Here is a 26,876-nt window from a genome sequence, read left to right as displayed (position 1 = left end):
TCAAGTGCTCTCAAGCGCTTTAGAATCGTTGATCGGAATAGCCGCTGTTGCCTACTTTTCCTTGAGAATTTATTCCGATTGAGCCGTTATTCCATTTCTAATTGGAATAGAAGTGTCCATGTAAACATGACCTGGAATGGAATTGTAGGTCACTTGACAAACTGCATGATAGAAAACCAAAGACAAAAAAATCCCCTTTAATGAGAGGCAGGAGTTGGTGATATAAGATTTGTGTGTGAAGGTCAAACTTAATCATATGACTTCAGAGCTCATACATCTGCTTTGCATTTATCACACACTCACTGCTAAATGCTTTTGGGCCAGCTTGGGAGAGGCTTGTGACACAGTTAACCATTTCATGCATGGTGTTCACTACAGTGGACGGATATTCAAACTTAATTTAAAGGGTAGTCAGTGATCGTATGCAATTTAAATTTTTGTCACATTCAGCCATCATCTCAGCACGGCCACTAGCTGCCCATTCCGTGATTACCTAAAAACAAAAACAAAACTCTGCATGGAGTTTCTCTGGCAATACTGAGGATAGGGGAGAGCTACCTTTCTGGTGTGCTTCGTTTGCTCCTTGGTTTAAAATAGTAGTACTTTGTTTGACAAAAGTGTCTGCTAATATAAATATAAACACAAACAAAAACATCTTTAAAGTTGTAATCAAAACAGAAATGAGCCTGGTACACTTCGGCTTGGCCACAAGTGCATACAGTATGGAATACCCCCTGCTAAGTCTTAGTCTGAGACATATCTGTGTGTGCACTTGTGTTGTGTATATTTGCTGCTGTGTTTTGTTTGTTGTTTGTTGTTGTACCTTATCTGTGTTTGCAAAGTTGCTTTTTGAACTGAGTTGTAATGATTGTGTGTGTGTTCTTACTGTCAGTGTCGAAAAGAATGCCCAGCCACACCGTCTGATGTGGGAGTCCATAGGATCCAAGCTGCTCCAGTATGAAGTGACTCTCCTCCTCACTCCTAATGGTCAGCATGTCCGAGGAATTCCCTTACAAAACAACCAACCAAAAATAACCAATGAATTTTAAAAGTTTTAAAATACATCACTACATATGAATAATTGAATTCTATTAATTGGTAGGTTAGGTATGCATTGATTGTCAAATCCTACAACAGGTGCTTTATTTTCCAGCAGAGGGTGCCCCAACTACAGAAACAGAACTGGTACCATAATACTGTACATGAGAATTTATCCATTGCACTTTTCCTTCTGTAGGGATTACCTGAGTGCATCTTACTGTACATGTGTGTGTGTTTGTGTTAAAAAGAGAGCCTTGCATCAAAAACATCAAAAAGAGAGTCCTGCTGTGTGTGTATGTGTAACCTGCGTTGTGTTGAACCTGCGTGATTCAGCCCTGCACACGCCCGGACTCGAACAGCAGCACCTCGGATCGGGAGGTGAGCGAGCTAACAATTGAACAAATAGCCCTCGCATGCCAGCAGCACTCTTGAGGCATCGGGGAGTGAGGTTTACCAACGTTCCACAAGCACAGCTAAGCTAGCTGGCATCCGTTACATATAGAAGGAAGTGTTGTGCACTAGAATGTGGTGTGTTTGGGTATGCATGTGGGTCCACATCAAATGAATGTCAACCTTGTTTATTTATTGTGTGTGTGTGTGTGTGTGTGTGTGTGTGTGTGAGTGTGAGTGTGAGTGTGAGTGTGAGAGAGAGAGAGAGAGAGAGAGAGAAATAAAAGTGTACCTTTCTGTCGGCAGTGCTCTCTGGCCTCCTCCAGGCCCAGTCTCTGAAGCACAGGCTCAAAGTTGTAGCAGCTGCCCCTGAACTTCAGCCAGCTAGAGGAGCAGGCCACGCCATGGGAGAAGGCATTACTTTCTGCACCAGAGGGACACACAACACAGAACACACACACTCATACACCTGCTCACTTGGCACATTACACAGATACACCACATGCATACACACACAAACCACGCACGCACACGCACACGCACACGCACACGCACACAAACACGTGTCCACCTGTAAATGCTTTACCTCCATCTGGTTCAAAAGATGCTTTGAGGATGGTATTCAAGAGGCATGGGAAAAATATTTAGATGGACCTCAATTGTGTGCTCCAGGAATTCATGCTTTTGCATCTGTCTACTATATTTAATTTTGAAAACTACACCTTCCAACTACCACATGATGACACAAAATACACTTAAAAGAGCAAGAGTATCCTATAATGTTGAAAGTAAATGACAAATCACCAGGCCATCAGTTCAAGGCCATTTCGGCAATATGCAGAACCAGTACTACCACACAAATTCTAGAGCAGATAAAAGTTCTATCAACATACTCAAGTCCACATGGCAGAGCTAGAGATGCTCTGGACAGACAGAGGGACGTCTGGAGACTTACTGGGTGGCGGGACATGACACAGCGCCCCCCTGAGGCCCTTCTCGCAATCTGCCCGTCTCCAGCCTCCTGTGATGTCCATGTAGACGCAGTCTCCCACATCGTCATCGTCGTCGGCCGCTTCCCAGTGCGTGTACAGGGTGTCACTGCCGTCTGACCACTGGTAGTTTATGCCATCCTGTGTGCGCGACAAGTAAACATTTTCATGTTAGGAGATTGAAATATAGCTTGCCATTGTTAAAAGGAGATGTTAAAATGAGTCAGAAAACGTCCAAATCCATTTATCCATGTATACATACACTACAGTATCCTGACTCACACTCACTCTGTTTTTCTTCCTCACACACACCCTCTCTCCCTCTCTCACTCACACACACAGAAAAGCTTTTCTGAACCGGATAATAGATGAGGTCACGCACCCACACCCACAAACAGACACACACACACTTTTTTCTTATAGAGCGCGCGCGCACACACACACACACACACACACACGCCCCATACATCTTGACTGTAGAGCCCAATCCAGTGGGGGAAGCCCAGCTTGTTGACGAGCACGGTGAGGTAGGCCTGGTGGAAGGGGTCCGTGATGCTGACCAGCTCGGCCTCCTGCTCCACGCACGCGCTCAGTGCCCCGTACCAGCTCAGGTTGCTGCGCACCAGCCGGTAGCTGCGGTTCTTGTACTCCGAGATCTCCAGCGAGCCGGGCAGGTAGGAGTGAGTGGGGGGCTTCTTTGGGTCTGAGAGAGAGGGAGCAACAGAAGGAGAAAGCGAGGGAGGGAGAGAGAGGGAGCAACAGAAGGAGAAAGCGAGGGAGGGAGAGAGAGCTTCAGTACCCCTTCAGCTTCTCTAGCTACCACTTTCAAATCAAAGAATTAGGTAAACACATGCACATTTTTAAATCTTGGCTACGTCTTCAGCCTTACATAAAAGAGAAATACAGAAGAAGTATTCACATGCCTATTCCATATTTCAAAATATATACAGTACATCCCCATGAGATCTGAGGAGCAAAGGCATCTGCAGAGGCAACAGCATGAAAAAAGAAAAAAAACAAAATCCCAAGTCAGACAGATAAACACACATCTCAGTATACTTCAGACAAACAGACAGACAGACAGACAGACACAGGGACATCTGACCTTGTGCTTTCAATTCAGACAGACAGACAGACACAGGGACATCTGACCTTGTGCTTTCAATTCAGACAGACAGACACAGGGACATCGGACCTTGTGCTTTCAATTCAAACAGACAGACACAGGGACATCTGACCTTGTGCTTTCTGACACACAAAGCCGTAGCCGCTCTCGGTGCACTTCTCGTCGTACCATTTCCCTGTGAAGTGGAAGTTGTGGTTGTTGGAGAGCAGCGTGCAAAGGGGTACATCTCCAGCAAGAGGACCATTCAACCACTCCTCCTGCTGCATGGGATGGACACACACACACATGCACACACACACACACACACACACACACACACACACACACACACACACACACACACACATGCACACACACACACACACGCACACACACAGACAATTTATATTCAGTTCTTTATCTGATTTCACATTACAAGTAACCTTTCTTCAGGAATCAAATTGTCTTAATAGTCCAAATTTAAGCAGTTCAACAATCTATTATGGGTTTTTACAATATCTTCCAAATAATGTTTATTTCTCTGCCTCCTATATAATTGTCACTACTTGACCTTGGCTTTGGATTCTTTTAGCACCACAAAGTCCACAATGCAGACTATTCACACACGCACGCACACACACACACACACACACACACACACAGAAATAAAACTGTGACCGCATACAAACCGCGGCGCGCACACAAAAATAAAACCGCAGCCGCATGAGAACAATACTCCCAAACACAAAAACAGGATCCCAAATGAGACACAAATACTGTAGCTCATTTTGTTGCACACTGGTGGATGCATATAAGGAACCTCTCTGAAATAAAGGAACCGGTGTTTGTGTGTGATGCTTACAGTGAGAGAGCTCTTGGGTTCTATTGGGGACCAGTTGGTGAAGGTCACCGGTTTCCCAGAGGCCCAGTTCATGGTGTCCTCATCTCGAAGGCCAATCCACACGCCTGCCGAGTTGCCGTCCAGCAACATAGTGATGTATGCTGTAGTCAATCAACATTAAACATCAAGAGAAAACACACGTTCAAACACCCCACGCACAAATACACATTTTCAGTTCATCTCCTCTAAGCTGCCACACAACTAATCGCTGCCACTAAAAATTCACTAGGGATAGCATACATGTCAGGTATATTGGGGGGGGGGGTAATAGGGTGTTTGAGAGGGGGATGATGAAATTATGTGTGTGTGTGTGTGTGTGTGGGGGGGGGGGGGGTGTACGTGTGTAAGATTCTTAATAAGAAATTGCATTTTTGTATCGTATCATGTAGTTTGTCATGCAAAGTAAAAATATTCATTATGAATGTGTCACCACACTTGGAATGAGTACATGGCTGATGGCTGCGTGCTGGGCAAGTGACCCACCTTGTTCGATCTCATCCTCGATGGCCACCAGAGAGCCCTGGAAGCTGGAGCAGATGGACTGGGCGTCCCTCCAGCTCTTCCCCTCCTCAGGCCGACTCGGCAGGTGCAACAGAAGGCACTGAGATCACACGCGCAGGCGCATAAATACATGATGAGAGAAAGAGAGGACATACCAAACATTCTCACACACACACACACACAGCAATATAACTCAGAAAAACACACACAAATGCCAAACAAACAGCCAGGTTGCGGCACACAGAAGTACACCACACATGAAATCATCAACACAAGAGCAACCTCTCAACCACAAGCATTCAAAACATGTTCTCCTTCTGTTTTCTCACGATACATCATTGTGTAAGGGTAGCTGGAATTTAAACCAGATGATCTCTAATTGCTTTGATGTCAGAGCTGTACTGTTGACAAGATATAAGAAAAAAGCAAGAACCTGATCAGCTTTTATAGCTTTAATGCTAAAAACAGACTCACTCATGATTCTTTTATCTTTGTATTTATAAATATATGGAGTATTACAGAGTATTTATAATATCTTTATGTTTGATACAAGCATTAGTAATCTAACTGTCAAGTTCATTACCAAAAAAAAAGAAGAAAAAAGAAAACAACTTCATGGGTCTGTATAGGACATGTTCTTTTGTGGAAGGTGATGTCCTACAGTATCTTTTTGACAGGACTTTTCAGTTCTGTGAGTCTGAAGACTTGTGCGGCCTCACCTTGTGTCCAAAGTAGAACCAATTGCTGGGGCACGCGCCAATGTAGTGGGGCTCTCTGGGAATCTCCATCACAGAGGCTGTCTTGCGTTTACATACGTAACCATGGAGCTCAGAGCAGGGGTGAGCAAACCAGCCTCCTGCAGGACCCCCCACACACACACAGGACATGTGAGAAGTGTGAGTGTTTGTGAGAGTGCACATTAATTTCTTCCTGATTGATTGATGTATGATCGATGTATAAGATATGCATGCCAGAGTGTGTGCGCAGGTGTGTGGGTATAATCTAGCACACTGTTTGTGTGTGTGAGCTTTCAAGATCTGTGTCACCTGTTTCTGAGGACATGTAAGCACATCGCTTCCTGCTGGCACTTTGGCTGCTGCTGTTGACTGCTTCCCAGTTCGAGTAGTCATAAAATGAGCCGTCTGTCCACCTGCACATCAACACAGAATCAGACTAAACCAGAACAATGTGTGTTTCAAATACTGGAATGTCTGTTATTCCTTGACTTAGACAGACCCATTTCCAGATGCATCTCACTTGAGAGCACTGTTTTCCAACACAAGTGGACATTCCTAGCCTTCCAAGCACATACCCATAAGCTGTTCGACTACATCAAACTAATTTAAGACACACACAACAGACACAACACAAACAGAATGTCAGCTATGTTTACAAAAAAGTTGAATCTCTTCCCTTGGGCAGCACTGAAAACATTCGTCATCACTTAAGCATTAGTACTTTGATATGTACACTTTTCAAAAGCCAACACTTTACAGTGTGCTCCTTCTGATTTATGTATGGAACTGAATGCAAGATAATGTATTTTTCCCTTCTCTTCTCTTTCTAGGATTGTGAAACGTGCCATATAGTAATTTATCATTATTATGGAAATGATAGGTAACTTACTCAATGTCTTGACCACTTTCCATTGCAAGGCCAATCCACCACTTAGTGGGACCATGTGGATGCTAAGACACAGACATACAGATAGATAGATAGATAGATAGATAGATAGATAGATAGATAGATAGATAGATAGATAGATAGATAGATAGATAGATAGATAGATAGATAGATAGATAGATACTTTATTGATCCCCAGGGGAAATTCAAGGTCTCAGCAGCATACAGACAACACAAACACATTCTTTAACAGCAGAAAGAGTAATTAAAGTATATAATATAAAAACACAACTAAGCAATAAGGACAGTAGAAGATAAAGAATATGCTAAATATACTAAAATACAAATTATACTAACTAACACTTAAAGGAGAATTCCGGTGTGATATTGACCTAAAGTGTATCGAAACATGATACCGAGTGTGAACGTATGTCTCATAGCCCATCTCGGCTTGTCCCCTGCACTCCAAAATCTGGCGCTAGTTAGCCGATGCTACCAACATCTTTTTCAATAGTAGTGCTTCGGCATCGGGCTAGCCATGCAAATAAATCACTGTTTTACACCCATTTACGAGGCTCAATGTATCTCCACACTTCATTGGTAGACTTCCGAGGGCCCTGACATTTAAAACGAGACATTGAGAACTTTGAAAAAGCACTGGTAGTTTACTTACAAGACGATTTATACAGACAGTATCTTCACGAAGTTTAGCGTTTGCAGCCATCTTGAATTTAGTCATGATAAGTCGAGCAACCAGTAAGAATGAACAGCTATGATAAGGGATCAGATTCCAAAAATAATTCAGTGGAAATGCATGGATTCCAGTTGCTGCTACTGGAAGAAACTGGAATCCATGCATTTCCACTGAATTATTTTTGGAATCTGATCCCTTATCATACCTGTTCATTCTTACTCGTTGCTCGACTTATCGTGACTAAATTCAAGATGGCTGCAAACGTTAAACTTCGTGAAGATACTGTCTGTATAAATCGTCTTGTAAGTAAACTACCAGTGCTTTTTCAAAGTTCTCAATGTCTCGTTTTAAATGTCAGGGCCCTAGGAAGTCTACCAATGAAGTGTGGAGATACATTGAGCCTTGTAAATGGGTGTAAAACAGTGATTTATTTGCATGGCTAGCCCGATGCCGAAGCACCACTACTGAAAAAGTTGTTGGTAGCATCGGCTAACTAGCGCCAGATTTTGGAGTGCAGGGGACAAGTCGAGATGGGCTATGAGACATACGTTCACACTCGGTATCATGTTTCAATACACTTTAGGTCAATATCACACCGGAATTCTCCTTTAATCTAAATCAATTCTAAAAACAGTATCCACATAGTGGTGATTAATCCATCAGAGGCGCTTGCAATGACTGAGGCAGGGATTGAGCCTGTGATTCTCTGTGCATAGTAAGGTATGGTAAGGTATGGTAAGGTATGGTAAGGTGCTCTAAGGTGCTCTGTGTGAATGAGTGTCATGGTGGTAGTGCAATGGTGATAGTGGTCATGGTGCAAATAAGTAAGTCCAACAGTGCAACAATGCAGAAATAAAGTAAAGTAAAGTCTATATATCTATATATTTAACTATTTAAAGAAAATATGTATAAGTGTGGCCACAGTTCGGCTGTGGCATGGAGGGGGGGGGGGTTATGCATATGTACTAATGTGCTAATATAGCACGCAAACAGTGAGGCATAAAGACAGTGGTAAAAGTGACTAGTGAACAGACAGTATCCAAACATGGAGGGGGTGAAGAGGCAGACAGACTATGCAGAGAAGTCTATCTCTCCTCTTCCCTTAAGTGAGGCATTGAACAGTTCAATGGCCCTGGGGACAAATGACTTTCAGGTGCATAGAAAAAAAAAAACAAGAAAAAGATAGAATTTTAAAACCTTTCTTTTAAAACCTCACAGCTTCACGCACGCACACACGCACACGCACACACACACACACACACACACAGTAGTGTAACTGCGTGTGCAGCATAGATGTACTTTGTAAGCATGCAATATGTGTGAGTGTGTACTCTCACATATTGCATTCTCATCTGAATAGTTTAACTGTTAGAAAATGATGCTCATAGCAACTGCAAAGGTCATGTCATGACAGCAATCCTCATAAAACACAAACACTTTTGAAATGTCAGCTCACACAGTGTGTGTGTGTGTGTGTGTGTGTGTGTGTGTTGAGGCACCTTGTGTATACGCTCCATGATGAAGTTCAGCTCCTCTTTGGAGTGGATGGAGACCAGGTCAGCTCCCATCATCTTGCATGCGAAGGCCACGGACTCCCAGGGGAAGAGCTGTCGGGCCACAAAGTACTCCGCCCCACGGTAGAACACCCAGGGTTCCTGCTCTGCATGATGGACAGTACACACATCACACACACAAGGCTATGTCATCACCATCACAGCACAGCACCTCACTGCAATGATATCTTTGGGCTGGGTCTTATACAACGTTCCTTAAAACAGGTGCTAACCTATGTGTTCCAAAGCCATGCATGACCATAGATGGTTTTAGATATGTGCAACAGATGAATAACTCATTAAAATGGAGTTGATGTCTGTGGTGAAGACTTGAAGGCGTGAAGACTATTTTGGTGCAAGACTTTCAGCCCAACAGCCAACACAATTATACTCTTGTCTTCCATGCTCCTAAAACAATGCATTGATTATCTGGAAGTGTTTCTGGCCTGGCTGAACCGCTATGATTGCTTACAGAGCTGGGACTGTGTATGAACACCAGAGCTTTTTGAGCACACACACCGAAAGGACAGAAGAAAACCAATGTCAGAGTTAGAATCACAGAATCCCATAGTCTTAAGATAAAGGCTTTTCCTGTCTCAGATAGATGCTGCTACTGTCTTGAGTGGCCCTCTCCAACAGATGGCGCTACTAGTTACTGGATTGTGTGATGACAGTGGTCAGTAAGCAGCCAGTGTACAGGCAAATGCTGACAGACTGAGGACCATTACCACATGCGGTCATGAAGTTAGAATAGGTTGGAATTGATTGAAAGATGTAAAACACAAGTTATGAGAAATGCACATACAATATACTGTAAGGCTTTCTGGGTCAAATGAATGAATGGATGGACCACTGAACAAAACTGAAACTGTTATGTGTGCAAGCAAATCCATACATCTAAGTCCCTCAGCACCAGAAGCAGGTGATCCATTGTCTCAGTTTGGCTGCTGGTCAGTTTGCCTTAAAAGATAAAGACAGATCCATAGGATACCAGGCTATACTTACGGCTGTTATACCAATACGGCTTACTCAGCTCTGTACCTGTGTAAACACATTTAAAGACATTTAATTTATTTATATATGGCGATGATTAATGTCCACACAAACACAAATGCACTGGATGTGATTTCATGGATAAAGCATACATAAACACATGCACACACGGACACACACACACACACACCTCGGGGTACTTTGCAGATCCACTCATGTTTGGCGCTGCAGGACTGAGGGGTGAGGTGGTTGGTGAGGTCGCTGTAAAGTGCACACTCATGGTTCTCATCTTCCCCATTCTTGTCCTCTATGAAGGACGTCACCACCTGTCACACCACACACAGGCTCAACAACAGAGCACACACAGCCAGTCTGTATAATATGGAAACACTAGAAACAGGGACAAAACAGCACACACATGCATGCTTATTAAGCAACAAAAGTGATGTGTCATTTGCCTTGCTGTTGCACACACTGACCAGCAGCAAGTGGTAGATGATTTTGGCTACTGTATGGTTCTCCATCACAACGGTAGCTTAGTGATTTTGGCTATGGTTCTCCATCACAACGGTAGGTTAGTGATTTTGCCTATGGTTCGCCATCACAACGGTAGCTTAGTGATTTTGCCTATGGTTCGCCATCACAACGGTAGCTTAGTGATTTTGCCTATGGTTCGCCATCACAACGGTAGATTAGGGACAAGGGAACTGAACACTGAACTCGGTTCAACTTCCTGACCGTAAAGCACAACTCATCAATGTCAATTTAATGTGTCTAAGGAACATTTCAGTCATTCTGTTCAATCAAAGCAGTACAATTCTTTATAGGGACGGGGCATTTGTTTTCCATTGTAGATAATTGAGCTCATCACTAGCGCTTCAGTATTGTCAGTGTGCTCCCTGCCTTAGAGCCTATTGGTGTGTCCTGCCAAGGGGTGTATGTATGAAGTTACCGGTGTGCCGTCGGACCACTCCCAGGACCCTGCAGATTTGGGGTCTCTCCTGGTGAAACCCACCCAGAACCATCTTCCAGAACCCTGACCTGTTCTGAAAGAGAAGAGAAGAATGAAGAAGTAAAATAGACATTGCACAGAAATAACTAAATAAAATAGACATTACATATACATTGTGACCTTTTCAATTGCTTAAGGTTATGCTCATCTTTACAGTTTATTATGCAGCCTTATGCAATTTATTATGCAGCCTAAGCGCCCCCACTAACCCATCAAACATGTTTGCAATGGTTCTCTTCAGGAAGGTCTCCTCCTCATAGTGCAGGAAACTGGCCAGGTTGGCCCCCAGCCCCTTGCAGAAGACGTCCGCCTCTGCCCAAGATCTCTTCATCAGCACCTTCTCACTGTGAAACACCTGAGCACCAATCACACACCAGCAGTTCAGTTCAGTCATACAATATGCTTTTATATTTTGTGCATCATACACTCAATTCAGCAAGGATTTTAGAATGTCATTTGAGCTTATGTCAGGTTGTGGTTGTTTTTGTAAAATGGTGAAAAATATATACAGAAATTCCTTATAGAATACTCACAATGACCATTAAATAGGTGGAAGATGTTGATTTAGTGAAATCTACATAACTATCTAATGTTTGCTGTAGGTCATATTGCGCTAGTGAATATGCATGGTTTATATTTGACAGAAAGTTGTGGGTGCAATGTTTGTTTGTGTTTGTACTATGTTACTGAGCTAAATCATTCAGGCTTTTGCTGTATGCAGGCATGGCAGGTATGCCTGCACCAATGGAACAGCCATCGAGAAAGACAAAGGGCTTTTAACCGTTGAAGAGCACTCCTTGAGTAAGTTAGACATTTGAACTCACTTTTCAACTCACTTTTAACTCTTGAAGAGAGCTCCCTAAAGCAGATAAATATGGGAAATTCCTGAACTCTCACCGAACCACAGCGGCCTACTGAGGCAGGCCGGTGCATGTTATCTGGCCAGAGGCAGACCGGTTGGTTAGCACTGGGTTGCTAAGGGCTGTGATAAACCAAATAGTACACCCATTCACACAGACACAGCAGATGTTAAAGTGATGAAGTGTGCAAAGTGGGGAAAAACACCGGAGTTCCAGGGAAGTCCATGACATCTATCTGATGGCTACGATAAAGACAATGAAAAGTATAAAAAAAGATATGACTGGTTTGTGGTGAGATACAGTAGGGAGAGAAGCTGAAAACAAAGAGTAGAAGAAATGGAAGATAAACAGAGACATGAGGTGAGATTCTGGGTCATGTAACAGAGCGTGTGCAGTACAGATGACATGAGGGGCAGAGAAGGAGAAAAAGAGAGAGAAAAACAAACACATAAACACATAGAGAGAGGCCTTAAAAGAGGCAGGAATCTGACCTTGAAGCAGACGAGCAGATGAGGACCGGTCTCCCATCCATCTGGACAGGGCGCAAACAGGTCTATATGGGGCAGAGGTAGGTGCAGGTCCTCATAGCCACTCACGCTCTGTTTGCACACAGATAAAGCCTTCTGGGATTTGCAGTCTTTCACCTCCCAGTGACCCAGCGCTACACCTCCAGACATCGCCACACAGCCTCCATCACTCACTACAGAGACGGAGGGTGAGAGAGAGAAAGGGGGCAGTGTAAAGACAGACAGACAGATGTACACACATACAGAGACAGAGACAAGAGATGGAGATGCACAAAGGAGAGGGGAAGAGAAAAAGAGAAAACACTGCAGTATGCATTATGTGAGGAAAAGTTTAAAAGGTCAATGTGTCACCCATACAAACGTATCTCTAGTACAAACACATAAACACACACACACACACACACACACACACACACGCACACCTGGTTGGTGGTGGTTCCAGTTGGTATAACTGAGTGGCAGCTTGGAGCCGTTTGGATGGAGCCAGCTGTACTCCCGGGTTTGGTTCATGTCCTGCAGGGCTGTCCAGTAGAACTGGCCCTCAGACGCACCGGAGTTCTCCAGCAGACTGTTTAGGAAGGCCTGTTCAAACCTGACAAACCAGAGCCAACCAGTCAACGAACAAGTGAAATGGACTGCTGATGTACTCAACATCTCTCCTCAGCCCTGAGCCACTGAAATGTGGAAGTAAAACAAATGTGGGGGAGAGATGCAGCAGTCTGCAAACCAGTGACCAGAGGAATGGACAAAAGGGTGGTGTGAAGAAAGAAGTTCAGATATTTCATGGTCAGTGGTCACCATGAACAAATACTAGAATGACCATGTAGAAATGTATTTGTTTTTATCATCACTGCCATCGTCTTAAAGGTTCTCTAAGCACGGTTGGGTAACGTAATTTCATCTCAAAACAGAGAGCTAAGTCGCCTCTCCCTCCACCTCCCTCTTTACAATTGAAACTGACATGAGCGCGTATCTTGTCAGTAATTGGCTGGAACAGTTTGTTATGTTTCATTGTCCAGGCTGGACCAGGCTGTTTTTGGAGCCTGGGCTGTCCACAGAGACTGCGTTTTTTTTACAGTGTATTCGGGGGGACAGGCAGTTAGTTACAGGCACATTCATAGCAGCTGTCATAAACTGCACATAAAGCATTCAAGACTGTTTCATGAGTCATGACTCAACATTCATACCAAACCGTTCATGAATGTGGAAGACAGAACGACAAAAATGTGTCAAAATAAAAGTCCAACAATTGCAAAGCAGCATTGCCGTTTTTGTTCCAAACCTCTTACCTGATCACGTCACATCTGAGTCAATGGGCTACTCCAGTGCCAAAAAGACAGAACATGGTCAAGCAAATAATTTTTGTTTCATAAAAATGTATTTGTTTTATGATACCTTTGCAGATGATTTCTCATCTTTTGCTACTGGGAATGTCCAACCGTTCCAGGTTACACAAATACGGGTCAGCTGAATGTAGGCTAGTTTACCTCCCAGTGTTAAATTCAGTGATTATGAATACTTAACAACTTGTATAGTAAAGTGACATTCAATGTAGACTTCATAAGATATTCATGAAATATTTACAAAGGCTGGAGAGAAAAACGGCAATGCTGCTTTGTGATTGTTGGACTTTTATTTTGACAACTTGTTATCGTTCTGTCTTCCACATTCATAAAAGGTTTGGTATGAATGTTGAGTCATGTCTCATGAAACAGTCATGAATGCTTTATGTGCAGTTTATGACAGCTGCTATGAATGTGTTATGAACTCAGCCATCAAGTAAAGTGTTACCGCAGATGTTTGCTGTATGTGAAAAAAATGTTTTAGCTTAGAAACCGCGTAACATAACTTAGAGTACCTTTAATTCACCTTTACATAACTTTATACCTCTACATCTTCACTTTAAAAGATCTGCAGGACTCTGGAGGTTTCTGACTGACCTATCCTCCACAGTGGCCAGAGGGGCCTTGCAGTAATAGCCCTTCATGGCATCCTCAAACGTCTGCTCCTTGTCAGTCAGCCGGTAGCAGTTATGGCCTTTGCGCTTCCAACCCTGCAGTCAAGCAAAGCAAAAAAAAAACATTACAACATCTTTGAATGCTACAAAGACACTTGTTAAAATGATCAGAAATAATGTGCATGAAAACAATTACAAAACAAACACAATACACACCCATGTACACAGGCACACACACACACGTTGCGACTTTCATGCTAGCACTAATTTCACCTAATTTCACAAGGTTTAGCACTTTGGCCTCAACGCTCTGTATGTGTGTGTGTGTGCATGTGTATATTTACATTTGCAAGTATGTGAGGATGTGTATCTAATGAACGGAATGACTGAATGCATGTGAATTTCCTTTGAAATGACATTCAAACACCCTAACGGACACAAACACATAAACCCTGGAGGTCATCTAAACACCCTCTCTTGAACAGGGAGCCTAGATCACACACACAAATACACATACATTCACATACATTCACACACACACACTCTCTCCCCTACTCTACAAACACACAGGGGTCTAACCAACTGGCCATCTGGATGGTAGGAAGGGGGGCAAAGTTTAAGATGGGTCTCACATTGCCATGGTGATGTTTTCACATGTGGCATTAATTTGTCACTGGGTTGAATACGACATCTGACACTTTTCAAGCCTACACTCACACACAAAGATGGAAAACCACATAACTTTAAAGTCATGTAGCACCATCTTCACACAGATGTACACACATAACATGCAAATATGTCGCTCTCTGCCAAAAACTAGTAGGCCTACACATAAAAATAAATACACACAGGGGCATGGAGCTCAGTGCATGTGTGGAAGACAGACAGAGTGTGTATGTGTCTGTCTGACTGACTGTCTGTCTGTCTTCAACAAAGGACTGTGGAATTTATGACACTGGTTGTGTGATAAAGGCCCTGCTGTGAGCATTCAGTAATTGTGTGTGTGTGTGTGTGTGTGTGTGTGTGTGTGTGTGAGTGAGAGAGAGAGAGTAGGACAGGCATTCTTTCCAGCTATGTCAGGACCTTTCTCTCGGGCCAGCACGAAACAAAGAGGGTCCCTTCCGAGTGAAAAGAACAAAAAAATGTCAGACGCTACGCTAACCATTTTGGTGAGTAATCAAGTGTGTGAATAGACTCATGCACATGCACGCATACACACAAGCGCACACACACACAGTTACAAGTGGTGATAGCGGTGTTTGCGAACTTATAGACAAAGGCAGTGACTGGGTTGAGTAATTAGTAACACTAGTAGTAATTGTTATGATCTAGAACAGTGCTTCTAAATATTTTTCAGACCAAAAAAAAAAAATTTAAACTCACAGACCACTTAAAATAAATTGGCTTACTTCAACAGTATATTGCACAATAATTACTCACTGAATCATTTACATTAAGTCTTTGCACCTTGCTTGTTGTGTTAGAAGTTTCATTTGGTGTTCTTTACCTAACCCAGTCTTGGCAGTTTGATTTTATTTTACTAGTAAGCCAATCTTATTCCAGATTCCCTTTCATCGGTCATGCTGATCATTTAAACATAAATTAGCATGTGCCATGGGATTACATGAGCAAAATTATCAGCCCTAAAATAATGACTTCTTCACTCAGTGACAGGGTGTGTGTGTACAGGTGTCTCACCTCTGGGCAGCCCTCATCCCACTCCCCTGATGGATGCAGTGGCACAAGGCCTGAGGTTCTGCAAACCACCGGCAGCTTCTCAGCACAATCTCCCAACAGCCAGTCCCCCTATCACACACACACACACACACACACACACACACACACACACACACACACACACACACACAAATAAAATATACACTGCTAACCAATTACACGTTACCTATACTTGTATAATTATACATGTACCTATACCTGTACCTGTACTTGTAATTGTAATCAATATGACACATTTTAGTATATAATAAAATATACTGCATTTATAGATCACAGACATTTGAGTGTGTGTGGGGGCTTGTGTGTACCTGAGGGTTGGTTTTGCCACACACACGAGTGTTGGGGGCCACTGGGAACCTTTCGTCTTGGTGCCAGACTGTCATGGAAACAGGTGAGCCATCTGACCACTCTACAGATGATGCTGCCGCTGACTTGACCAGCCCAATCCACACTGCTGGGGCCGACACTGTCCACACCACACAGAACACACACACAAACACACAACCCCTGTTGCTTTAGAGAAAAGTGTCCCACTCATTTACTTTACTTTACTTTGTCTGTACATAAATAGAACGTTGGTAAGCAGACTTACTCTATTTTGTGGGTGTATGCACTGTTTAAATACTGACTGTTGATGAGCAGGTTGTACTTTGTCTCTATGCACACTGACCATTAGTTAGAAGGCTTTACTGTACTTTACCATCTGGCTCTGCAGAAAATTCCGTCAACATGAATGTTTTCGCAAGTAGCCTCCACTTTGTGTCCGGTGGACAATACATTATCTCTTATTTTGTATGTGCATATACTGACCATTAATTAAGTTGAGTGCAAAAATCATCTTACGACGGGGCTCACATGTGATTTATGAAACTTTCGTATCACTCCAATTTCAGTTTCAAGCGTAGTCACGCTTACTAATTAACGTACGTACGCCTGTCCTAACGCCTGCTTTATGTCGTACGCACATTTCATAAACGAGGGCCTATGTGTAATGACCTTTGGTATGGCTTTACCATACTTTACTTTGTCTGTGTATGTACTGGTCATTGGTGAGAAGGCTTTACTATACTTGACTTTGTTTCTGTGTACTGACCATTGTTGAGAAGGCTGCGAAGCAGCTCCAGCTGGGAGAGTGACTGCACGCTGACAGGCTCAGCACTGTGGGAGTGGCACGCGCTGCTAGAGTTGTCCCAGCTCCGGTGCTCCTCCAGGACCCTGTAGCAGAAGCGGTTGTGGGCCACCCAGTCATTGGTGGGGCACACTGTGGCCCGGTACTGCCAGTGTTCTGCCATACAGACACACATTTTAACCCCCAATACACACACATCGATTTAGCCTCTCCTATCTGTGCATTCACATGTGTATACAAGTGTATGTCTACACATGTTCAGAGCTACAATCAAATGGTGACTGAATCATTGGTGGTGGTCAGTGAGGTTCCTCTTTTCCTGTGAAGCGCTTTAGTGTCGAGAAAAGCGCTATATAAATGTAACGTCTTGTTGTTGTTGTTGTTGTTTCAGCACAGAGATTCACCTACTATCCAAATATTCACCAAAACCTCCATATAGACAGGGCTTTTTTCTAAAATGGGACCACCAAACAGGATAAAAGCATCTGCTAAGAACTATAGAAATAAGAAGTAAAAATGTCATACCCAATTCCAGGCATTTACCGGTACTTATGATGGAATTCAGATTATGAATAGATCCCATTTTGGACATTGACTGTCTATCACAGACATGGCAAACAGACATAGTGGAGGTGCTTTACAGACAACACCAGTGCTGCAGTGTTAAGGAGCTCTCCTACCTAGCGGTTCAGCCCGGCGGGTATTGTTGGGGGTCTTCTTGCAGACGTAGTACAGAGCTGACTCGCATGACATGCTCCGCCACTGCTCCTTGCCCGAGGCATAGCTACACACGCGGCACTGGCGGCTGGACGGTACAGGAGCCGAGGGCACGGCTGCAGGACACAGGGAGAGATGCGGGAGAGGTGATGGTGGGAATCAAAACAAGCCAAGTCTGTGGTACCAGAGAGTATTCCTTGGCCGGAACTTAAAGAACACAAATGGAGGAGTAAAAAACCTAAGCATTAATCCAAACCTCCTTCACACTACATGATGGGAATATGTGCTTAAACCTATCTGTCTATACATTCCATACTGAATATCAATATTTATCCTGTTTTTCTTATAATATATTCTGTTAATACACTGCATATATCCATATTATTCTTACTACTCGTACAATGCCACTGCTACTGCACTGCACATGTTGTACATGTTGTTCATACTATATAGCCATATTTATTCTGCTCTTATAATGTTACTGCTAATACACTGCACATATTTTTATTAAACCTCCTCCTGTAAACCAACTGTATATACTGTCTACACTGCACTGCACTATATATCTTGTCCTGTCTATGCAACACCTGTCTATACTTTCTATATCACATTGCACTTTTCTGATTTTTTGCACATTTGGTTAGCCGCAAACTGCATTTCGTTGTCTTTGTACTTGTACTCTGCACAATGACAATAAAGCTGAATCTAATCATCTGTGGATGCAAGTGTGTGTGTCCATGAGCTTAGCAGTGCCCCTTACCCTCACTTACCCACTGGTTTGGTCCCACTTCCTGGCCAATAGCTCTCTATCGCCAGATACGAACTATGGCCAGCTCAAGGACCGTTTCTGTTTTGCAATAGCTGTCCAAATGCCACAAGTTCTCCTTCACATACGCACAGAACACACTACAGAACACACTAAGCTCACACAGGGGGCCTGACCTCACGGTGTGTGAAGATGCCAGAACAGGTGTTTCTTTTAATCAATTAGCCACAGGTAGTGACATCACTTGAAGCCCGACCTGTAGGTCAGAGCCTTTCCCACTATGTCACCTTTCCCACTATGTCACCTTACCACTCCTGGCAGGTACCAACGTAGCAAGTGCAAGAAGAACTAGTGCTTCAGTTCAATCAGACTGCAGATAAGGAAGGACTAAGTAACCTCTTGTAAATCTGCTGGGGTCATGTCGATTTGAGAAAAGGTCAATCAGAGTGAGGGGAGATCCATCAGACCACTGCCACCCCCCTTCCTTGCCCAGATGGTTCAGTCCAGTCCAGACCATCACCCCAACATCAGCAAGTCTGTCTGGAAAGCAAGCAACAGTCACACACACACACACACACACACACACACACAAACACACACACACACAAATTAAACCAACAGGACTATGAACCAAAGCATACATGATACACCTAAGACAAACATTGATATTGCACACATAGCACAGATATGAACGTTTAACCACCTACCTATACAGATAAACAAAAAATCAAATACATAGTATATCTGTTATAAATATTTACATTATAAATGTTAATCATATAATTATTTTATTCTTGCTATTTTAAGTGTTTTTACACACACGCACGCACGCTTTACCTCTGATGTACTTGCGCTCTGCCAGGCTGGTGATGCTGAGCAGGTGTCCTCCCTGAGCTCTGCAGGAGGCGTGCGCCTGACTCCAGCTCACTGAGGTGTGCAGGTTAAACTGGTAGCACGCACGCAACTCCTCATTGCTCTCCCACAGCCAGTCACAGCCTGTGTCTGAGCCATGGAGAGGAAAGATAAGACCGCTATGAGTGTGAGTGTGTGTGTGTGTGTGTGTGTGTGTGTGAGCTTGAGCGCATGCGTGCATGCATGCATGTGTATACAAGTACAAGCATTACACCAAAATTATTCAAAAACATAAACAATATACATAAAGTACAGTGTCAGTCAAATGTCAGTTATTTAGAGTGATTGCAATAGTGTGTCTGTGGTGCTAGAGTGTATGGGCTGAGCTGTTAGCAGGTATAAAGGCCATAGTTTGCCAGCCTGAAACAGATTACAGAGAGAGAGAGAAAGAGAGAGAGACGAATGAAACCTGTGGGTCCTGTGCTTGTGCATCTGTACATGTGTGTGTACATGTGTGTGTGTACCTGGGCTCGGACAGAAGCCCCATTTCTCATCCTGGTCGTAGCGGCTGGTAGTGGCACACCAGAGGCGCTGGTCCTCTCTGCCCTCGCTGGTGCACTCCGAGTACCACTTGTAGTTGTACTTGAAGGGCAACGCACAGGGCATCCCATTGGCATTACCCTGCAGAGTGTAAATCACTGGACGCACACATAAACACATAGACATGTAAATACACAAACACTCCCACTAACATACAAACACACAAATGTAGGGGAATATGGAGGGGAAGGAGATAACAAACAGGGAAAGACTCGAGGAAAAGAACTGAGGGGACTGAAGTCATAAGACTTGACAAATCAAACTGTGTGTGTGTACAGCGTGCTTTGTTTCCAGTTCATGAAGGGGACAGTGGAGATTACCTGGCACCACCATCTGCACTCACCCTCATATGGGTAGGCACAGGGTCCCTCCCCGGATGTGGAGTACCTCCGCCACTCGTGGTACTCGGTCCTCTTGGCCACCAGCCGGCTGCCCGCTAGAGCCAGCTTCAGCTGTGAGGCGCCATAAAGCATGTTCCTGCTGCAGCGCCACCACAGCGTGCGGATGGATGCGTCGCACTCAAACGTCCCCAGGGGCTGCGCCATGCGGCTGGTGTTCAGGCCGAGGCACCGGCTGTTGCCCAGGTTGAAGAGCCGGTGCCGAGAGACCCACTTCCACAGCATGGCCCGCGTGGGCCGCTCGCAGTCCGACATCACCAGGCCAGTGGAGCCATTCAGCGTCACGCAGAGCTGCGTCCGCACGCTCTCCAGGATGAACGCACCTTTACCTGCCATAGAGAAACACACACGCAAACATACTGTAGGCTTTCAGTGATCAGACTCTGTTTTGGTGATGCTATGATACCATGATCATTTCAATAAAGTAGGGCTGCTCATTTAGAGGAAAGTTCATGAGAATTATTTTATTTATTGAAATACTGAGTCATGAAAACATTATTACTCATTGATTGCGTAAACATCTTAAATTCACTGAATGGGTGGGTGCCCACAACATTGAAGAAATGTAAAAGAATGCAGCAAAATAATTGTAAGAAAGACAAACACAGACACAGACAAAACATATCACTGGATAAGAACACTGTACAGAGTACTGAGCATTGAACACTACTGTATGGGCTACATCTTCCACTCGCAACATGGCGCCAAGCGTTGGGGCCGCCGTGGCCTACTGGTTAGCACTTCGACCAGTAGGCACGGCTGAAGTGCCCTTGAGCAAGGCACCTAACCCCTCACTGCTCCCCGAGCACCGCTGTAGCAGGCAGCTCACTGCGTCAGGATTAGTGTGTGCTTCACCTCACTGTGTGCTGAGTGTGTTTCACTAATTCACGGATTGGGATTTATGCAGAGACCAAATTTCCCTCACGGGATCAAAAGAGTATAAACAAGCGCAATGCAAGGCTTGTTCCTATCTTACATCCAAGGCAGTGATGAATTTTTCACCATGTGCTCCAACACAACTGAATATTGCACCCATGGGTGTGTCAATTAAAACAATAGGTGTGGTCAGGTGCATGATCCAAAAATCGCTATCTTACACCCATTAAAAATCATTTTAAAACGCCACTGACCAAGAAAAACCTGGTCTAAAAAAGTGGAAAGTGCATATAAAGCACAGCTATTTTGAAGACGCACTGTCAGGAGATGTAAGCAGCCCTTAGCGAGCCCCAGGCAACAACTCTGCAGGATGAATATCCTTAGGATTTTTATTCAGTCATTGAATAAAAGTGCTATAAGTGCTATTTTCAGGCTATGTTTTCAATTACCCCTTGTAAGTGTAGTATTGTTGTGTCGTTCCCTATAACACCACGGTGATATGCACTGACTCATAAAATACCATGCTGTTGTTGTGCTGATGTTGTGCTGCCTGCTCTTAAAGGGAATGACAGATGTCACTCCCAATGGTTTAAAGGATGTTACGCCCAAAACACACCAATGACTGATTAAGAAACATAAGAACAACCATTTTGAACAATGTGCCTGGCATCTGGCGAACCTATTAAGCCATCAAGGTAGCGTTTTTGGACAGGCCACACTTTAAACCATCCATTTCAGAACGTGCATTTCCGATTGCTAAAATAGAGCCCTTTAAGTGCATGCTTCCAATCCATGACACAGAACTTGCATCTGAGAGAGATATCAGAGAGAGAGAGAGAGAGAGAGAGAGAGAGAGAGAGAGCGAAGTAACTATCCCAAGATGGAGACACCTTTATCTTCTTCACAGATGCAAAAGAACCCCTTTAACATGGGTGCCAGACTGGATAGTATTATCCCTTCTATGGAGTCCATCAGACTGACCCGATAAGCCAGCCGCCTCGCCATCAGAACAGGTGAAGAGCTATGCCTTAGAAAACAAACCTGACACCTGAGCTGACCACTCTGGCTGTGGGAAAAAAAAATCACCCATCCACCCCCATTGGTGATGGGGGGGGGGGGGGGGGGGGTCTACAAAGAAACGGTAACCCTTCCTAGCTGTTTCCTCTGAGGAAAGCGATGACAGAGCAGCACCCTATCAAGACATCACCCACCCATTCAGGGATGCTGGAGGGCAGGGGGACAATGATGCACAGAAGACAGATAAAAAGATAGCAGCACTGTGTCCAGTTTCACTGTGGCAAAATGGAGCATAATATTTCAGTAAGCAGGGGGAGTGAGGCTCTTTTGTTGGCCTGTCTGCGACAGAATAGTGGGACAGAAAGGGAGAAGTGAAGAGAAAGCTACCACAGGTAACTGAAGAGGCTGACAAAAAAGGCAAAGCAAGTTAAAAAGACTGACTCAGACGCAGACAGACAGACAGACACAGACACACACACACAGCTGCCGAGACACAGACACACACACACACACACACACAGCTGCCAACTTCAAAGCACACACGTGTCTATGGAGCTCTCGCCATATGCCTGAAATGACATGCCTGCATGTCTGAGTGGACAGTCATACCTTCTGCTCACCCTGCTCATTCTCAAAGCCCCTGAGTATCCTTACACAGTTCCTAATGCTTACAAAAATATACATAATATATTTCAGTTCACATTCATGCTATTTGCTAATAAATTGGTGATACTGACAGGATGCCATATTGATGCCATATGGTCAAAGCACTTACACACGACACTCATCTTTTTCCTCTCCAATGCTCTCTGAATCATATGCACTATTTTTCTATTCTCTGACGGGATGTTGTGTAAAGTCTTGTAAACCCATATTTAGGAGCAAAAAGGACATAGACAACATTCAAATTAAATTAAAATATTCACTATTTCATGGAAAATATTAGCCTGACGAGCCATACCCACATCAAGATGTAGGGTCTGGAACTATTCATTGGCACTGCTCAATCCAAGAGGCGGGATAAACAGTTGTCTTTCAAATTTCCTCTGCACGCAATAGGATAGCGATACAACTCATGAGTCCCATGCATTTTCCCACCAGCGGAGCTAGTTGACTAGTTGATCAAACTTTTGCCAATTTAAAAAAAGCTTGACTCGAGTCGTGATTCAAAGTTTGCTGTTCATCAGCAAGAGCATCCATCTTCTTTGTTTTCAAGTAGCAGGGAATTCACTTGGAACCGTCACTGACTCTACAGTATACATGATGTGATTGGCCTGATAGAAGTTTAATTTTTCCAGCTCGCAAGCCAACGGAGAGTTGCTAGACTACCCTGGCGGCAAATTACATTTGCTGCCACTAGGGCGCGTCTAGATTTCTAGGCTAGAAAAACATATGATCATTTTGAATTTCATGTCAGCAACATGTTTCAAAAAAAGTTGGGACAGGGAAAGTTTACCACTGTGCTGCTTCACCTCTTCATTTAACAAAATCATAGCTGTCATAGATGTTGGGTTTCAAATTGAGGACCAAAACAAGTTGGAAAGGTTGGATGCTTGGATAGGCCCTTTACTCTTTAGCCCAGATGAGTCCATGATTTCCAAAAAGAATGGCACATTTTGATTGGTCTAACCACAGGACCTTTTTCCATGTTACCTCTATTTTAAACAAGCTCAAGACAGTAGCATTTTCTGTATCATGTCTCAATACAATTTTGGCTGTTACAATTTTGGCTGCAGTCTTTGAATTGAGTATCAAACTACACACATAGACAATGGTTATCAAAGGTTTTCCTGAGCCCATACAATGACAGGTCTGGAAACAGGTCTGGTGTTGATGCAGTGCCATCTGAGGTCCAAAAGACCATGGCCATCCAATGTGTTTTTCAGCTCTTTCCCTTGTTTGCAAAGATTTCTCTGGATTCTCTGAATGTTTTAATAATAGTATGTCCTGTAGATGATGAACTCCCCAAATACTTCTCAATTACATGTTAAGAAGCATTCAAATTATATTGTTTCATCATGGCACACAGGTTTACACAGAGTGATGAATACCCCTAGACCCTGCCTCTGTGGGATGCTCTTTTTTAATACCCAATTGTGTTGCCAGTTACCTTAATTAGTTGTGAACCATTCCTCCTTTTGTTTTTTATCATTACACAACTTTTCCAGCATTTTGTTATCCCCGACCCGTCCCAACTTTTTTTGAAACATGTTGCTGGTATCAAATTCAAAATGAACATATTTTCCATGAAATAGTCAAATTAGTCATTTTGAACATTCAATATGTTGTCTGTGTCCTATTTACAACTAAATATAAGTTTAACAGATTTGCACATTATTACATTCTGTTTTAATTCACATTTACACAACGTCCCAACTCTGTCTAACAGCACCAACCCCCACAGTTCCCCCCACAAAAAAAGAATGAGCTATTTAGTAACAATTCCTGATTTGATGTGGGAGTAGAGATGCTTCTCAGAAATCTACAAGTCAAACTAGGTTTGTTGAGCATCCACTTTTTTCCCAAATAGTTCCTCCAGAATATGTGCTTCTCTCTCTCAGCCTGTTTCACTTGTAAACATGTGATTCACTGCAAAGTCAAATAGATGAGGTCATATGATTTGCCCGCGACAGCTCAGGAGGACAAGTTTTGACCTGTAGTTGTGTGTGGGTGTGGGTCTGTTTCTGTGTCAGTTCTTCATTATCATTACCTCGACTGACCTCGAAAGGGAAGAACTCAGTCTTGCGATTGGGTAAGTACAGAGCCTCCATCCAGGGACTTAACAGGAAAAGGTTTATAGAGGAGGATGTCTGTGTCAGCAGCAGACACCAACTTTCCCTTATGCTTTCAACTGAGTGTGCACTTATGTTGCCTATGTGACTTTGATTTGATGCAGCTTTATTATTCTACGCTATTTATTGCGCAATGCAATTCCCTAAAACTCAAAAGAAACTCCAGCTGATGGTTTTGATCAAAACAGTAATTTGCCATTTGTAGCCTACACGCACAGACAGCAAGGTAACCTACATTGGAAATTTTGTGCAAAGCTTAAAACTTCAACATTTAGTGATAAAGTGAATAATACATAGAGAGAAAAGTCCATTTAACATTTGAGAATATGTGTTGGTTCAAGTGACATAGGCTACATAGGCTTATTTGTCTGACTGTGGCTGGATAAAAACTATGTGCTGATGCTGTCCGGTCTGGAGTGTGTGAGGTTGTAGGCTATGTTGAGTGTTTAATATAGAGCCTAATGTAAGCTACCCTATGATCTGCTTAATGTTCGCTGCAGTTTACAGCACGGTCCTGTGCCCGAAATTAGGATACTGTGTTGCGCACTACAGTGTCCAAACTCGTTTATTCATTTAGTGAAAATGTGGAATGTCATGTGATACAACGTGCCAGATGACCTCTTGATGATGGTGTGGCTCCCAGCAAAAAGGGTCATTGTCAGTGCTTGGAAAGGAGGTGGTGTAGCCTACTATCTAATTTCTCACATGCAATGAGTAAAAGGTAAAAGCAATCTCAACACTGTCGTGGTGCTGAGTTTTGGTTGCAGTCGAGCTGAGGTCTGTGGAGTAGCAAGGCTGCTCACTCCAAAGTTGGCAAAACCGAAGGTTCACGTTCAGTTCGCATACGTTTACGGACAGCAACATTTGAGCGCAGACTCCTAACGGAATCGTAGCTTAGATGTTCCTCACAGATGTTTAAACGATCTGTTTTGACGTATTTTACATATCACTGTGGCCAACAACCTCATAAAGGAGAACATTTATTTTTTTTTTCAGTTGCATGGGTCGGTTAGCCTATTGCGCGTTAAACCGCCGACAATCCATTGTGTTTTGTTACGGCATGTTTTAGACAAAGTAGGCTACATTCGAGTTTCATGCAGGCCGAATGAACTTACTGTACAGCTCCGTAAGTTGTTTTTCCCCCAAAACCTCATCGTCCTCAGAGGCACGAGCAGAGCTGTTCAGCAGCACAATACAAAGAGCGAAAAGCGCCCCGTCTGTACAAACATTGCGACGTGAAAAGTATTTTTGCATATCCACAACTGAGAATGATAGACACGGAAGCGAGGTAACGCATTTCGCGTCTCGGCAAACTCTGGCGTATGGATGTTTTTCACCAGCTACTTTACGCCGAGTTTTTCAGTTTTCCCTACGTCACGTCGCTCTCAGCGGGGCAGTGAAAGTGGAGTAGGCCTACTTGTCCCTCAGACAGACGGAGAGTGGACTGGGCGGGCTCGTCTGGTCCTGCTGCTAAACAGGCATTCAAATAAATGCTCAAAAGTACCAAACCTTGGGCCCAAGTTCGGCAGCAATATAGCCTAGGTAGCGGGAAGAGCGTCAAGGCGGTTACTCTGAAATGGGCGAGACCTCTCCGGTGAAGTGAGATTTAATAAACCAATTACATGCAACCAGTGTTAAATTCTAATCTAAATATCTATATTGTATTAATTAACGTCGGCCCACTTCGTGCGTATGACTTCGCGCATGCACTGTCGCAAAATATACGCTTTTAAACTCCAACCTCTTTGAGGAGTTAACAGAAGTACATGTAGGCATACGCGTTATGGTAACCCTTCGAATGTGGAATGAAAAATGAAAGCAGTTTAGAAATAATAATAATAATAAT

The 26,876-nt window shown here is 43.6% G+C and overlaps 1 protein-coding gene across 5 annotated transcripts in view; it reads right to left on the bottom strand.

Moving 5' to 3' along the window:
• The window catches only part of pla2r1 (phospholipase A2 receptor 1), a 48,382-nt gene extending 21,623 nt beyond the window's left edge, over positions 1 to 26,759 (bottom strand). For 2 of the 5 annotated variants that reach the window (XR_006026715.1, XM_042080113.1), the window contains exons 1-27: positions 26,146 to 26,754; positions 20,291 to 20,674; positions 19,872 to 20,045; positions 19,333 to 19,497; positions 18,892 to 19,035; positions 17,693 to 17,845; positions 16,977 to 17,168; positions 16,192 to 16,349; positions 15,845 to 15,952; positions 14,130 to 14,242; positions 12,612 to 12,781; positions 12,154 to 12,362; positions 11,012 to 11,157; positions 10,743 to 10,836; positions 9,981 to 10,116; positions 9,803 to 9,838; positions 8,744 to 8,904; positions 6,554 to 6,615; positions 5,974 to 6,077; positions 5,647 to 5,783; positions 4,910 to 5,027; positions 4,388 to 4,527; positions 3,659 to 3,806; positions 2,888 to 3,123; positions 2,387 to 2,561; positions 1,724 to 1,861; positions 887 to 1,009 (exon numbers count right to left, since the gene is read on the bottom strand). Coding sequence is in view for 4 of the 5 variants with exons in the window: in XM_042080113.1 (XP_041936047.1) it covers positions 887 to 1,009; positions 1,724 to 1,861; positions 2,387 to 2,561; positions 2,888 to 3,123; positions 3,659 to 3,806; positions 4,388 to 4,527; positions 4,910 to 5,027; positions 5,647 to 5,783; positions 5,974 to 6,077; positions 6,554 to 6,615; positions 8,744 to 8,904; positions 9,803 to 9,838; positions 9,981 to 10,116; positions 10,743 to 10,836; positions 11,012 to 11,157; positions 12,154 to 12,362; positions 12,612 to 12,781; positions 14,130 to 14,242; positions 15,845 to 15,952; positions 16,192 to 16,349; positions 16,977 to 17,168; positions 17,693 to 17,845; positions 18,892 to 19,035; positions 19,333 to 19,497; positions 19,872 to 20,045; positions 20,291 to 20,674; positions 26,146 to 26,284 (4,063 nt within the window). In the remaining variant the exon portion in view is untranslated. Of the gene's footprint in view, positions 1 to 886; positions 1,010 to 1,723; positions 1,862 to 2,386; positions 2,562 to 2,887; positions 3,124 to 3,658; positions 3,807 to 4,387; positions 4,528 to 4,909; positions 5,028 to 5,646; positions 5,784 to 5,973; positions 6,078 to 6,553; positions 6,616 to 8,743; positions 8,905 to 9,802; positions 9,839 to 9,980; positions 10,117 to 10,742; positions 10,837 to 11,011; positions 11,158 to 12,153; positions 12,363 to 12,611; positions 12,782 to 14,129; positions 14,243 to 15,844; positions 15,953 to 16,191; positions 16,350 to 16,976; positions 17,169 to 17,692; positions 17,846 to 18,891; positions 19,036 to 19,332; positions 19,498 to 19,871; positions 20,046 to 20,290; positions 20,675 to 26,145 lie in introns of those variants that run through there. The other 3 variants (XM_042080114.1, XM_042080115.1, XM_042080116.1) reach the window with 3 other exon arrangements.
• Positions 26,760 to 26,876: the final 117 nt, after the last annotated feature.

This window comes from Alosa sapidissima, chromosome 23 (genome assembly GCF_018492685.1).
Source record: "Alosa sapidissima isolate fAloSap1 chromosome 23, fAloSap1.pri, whole genome shotgun sequence".
In the NCBI taxonomy this organism is placed as follows: domain Eukaryota; kingdom Metazoa; phylum Chordata; class Actinopteri; order Clupeiformes; family Clupeidae; genus Alosa; species Alosa sapidissima.
The sequence above is the reverse complement of the archived record's forward strand: the minus strand, read 5'-3'. Positions and strand labels throughout refer to the sequence as shown.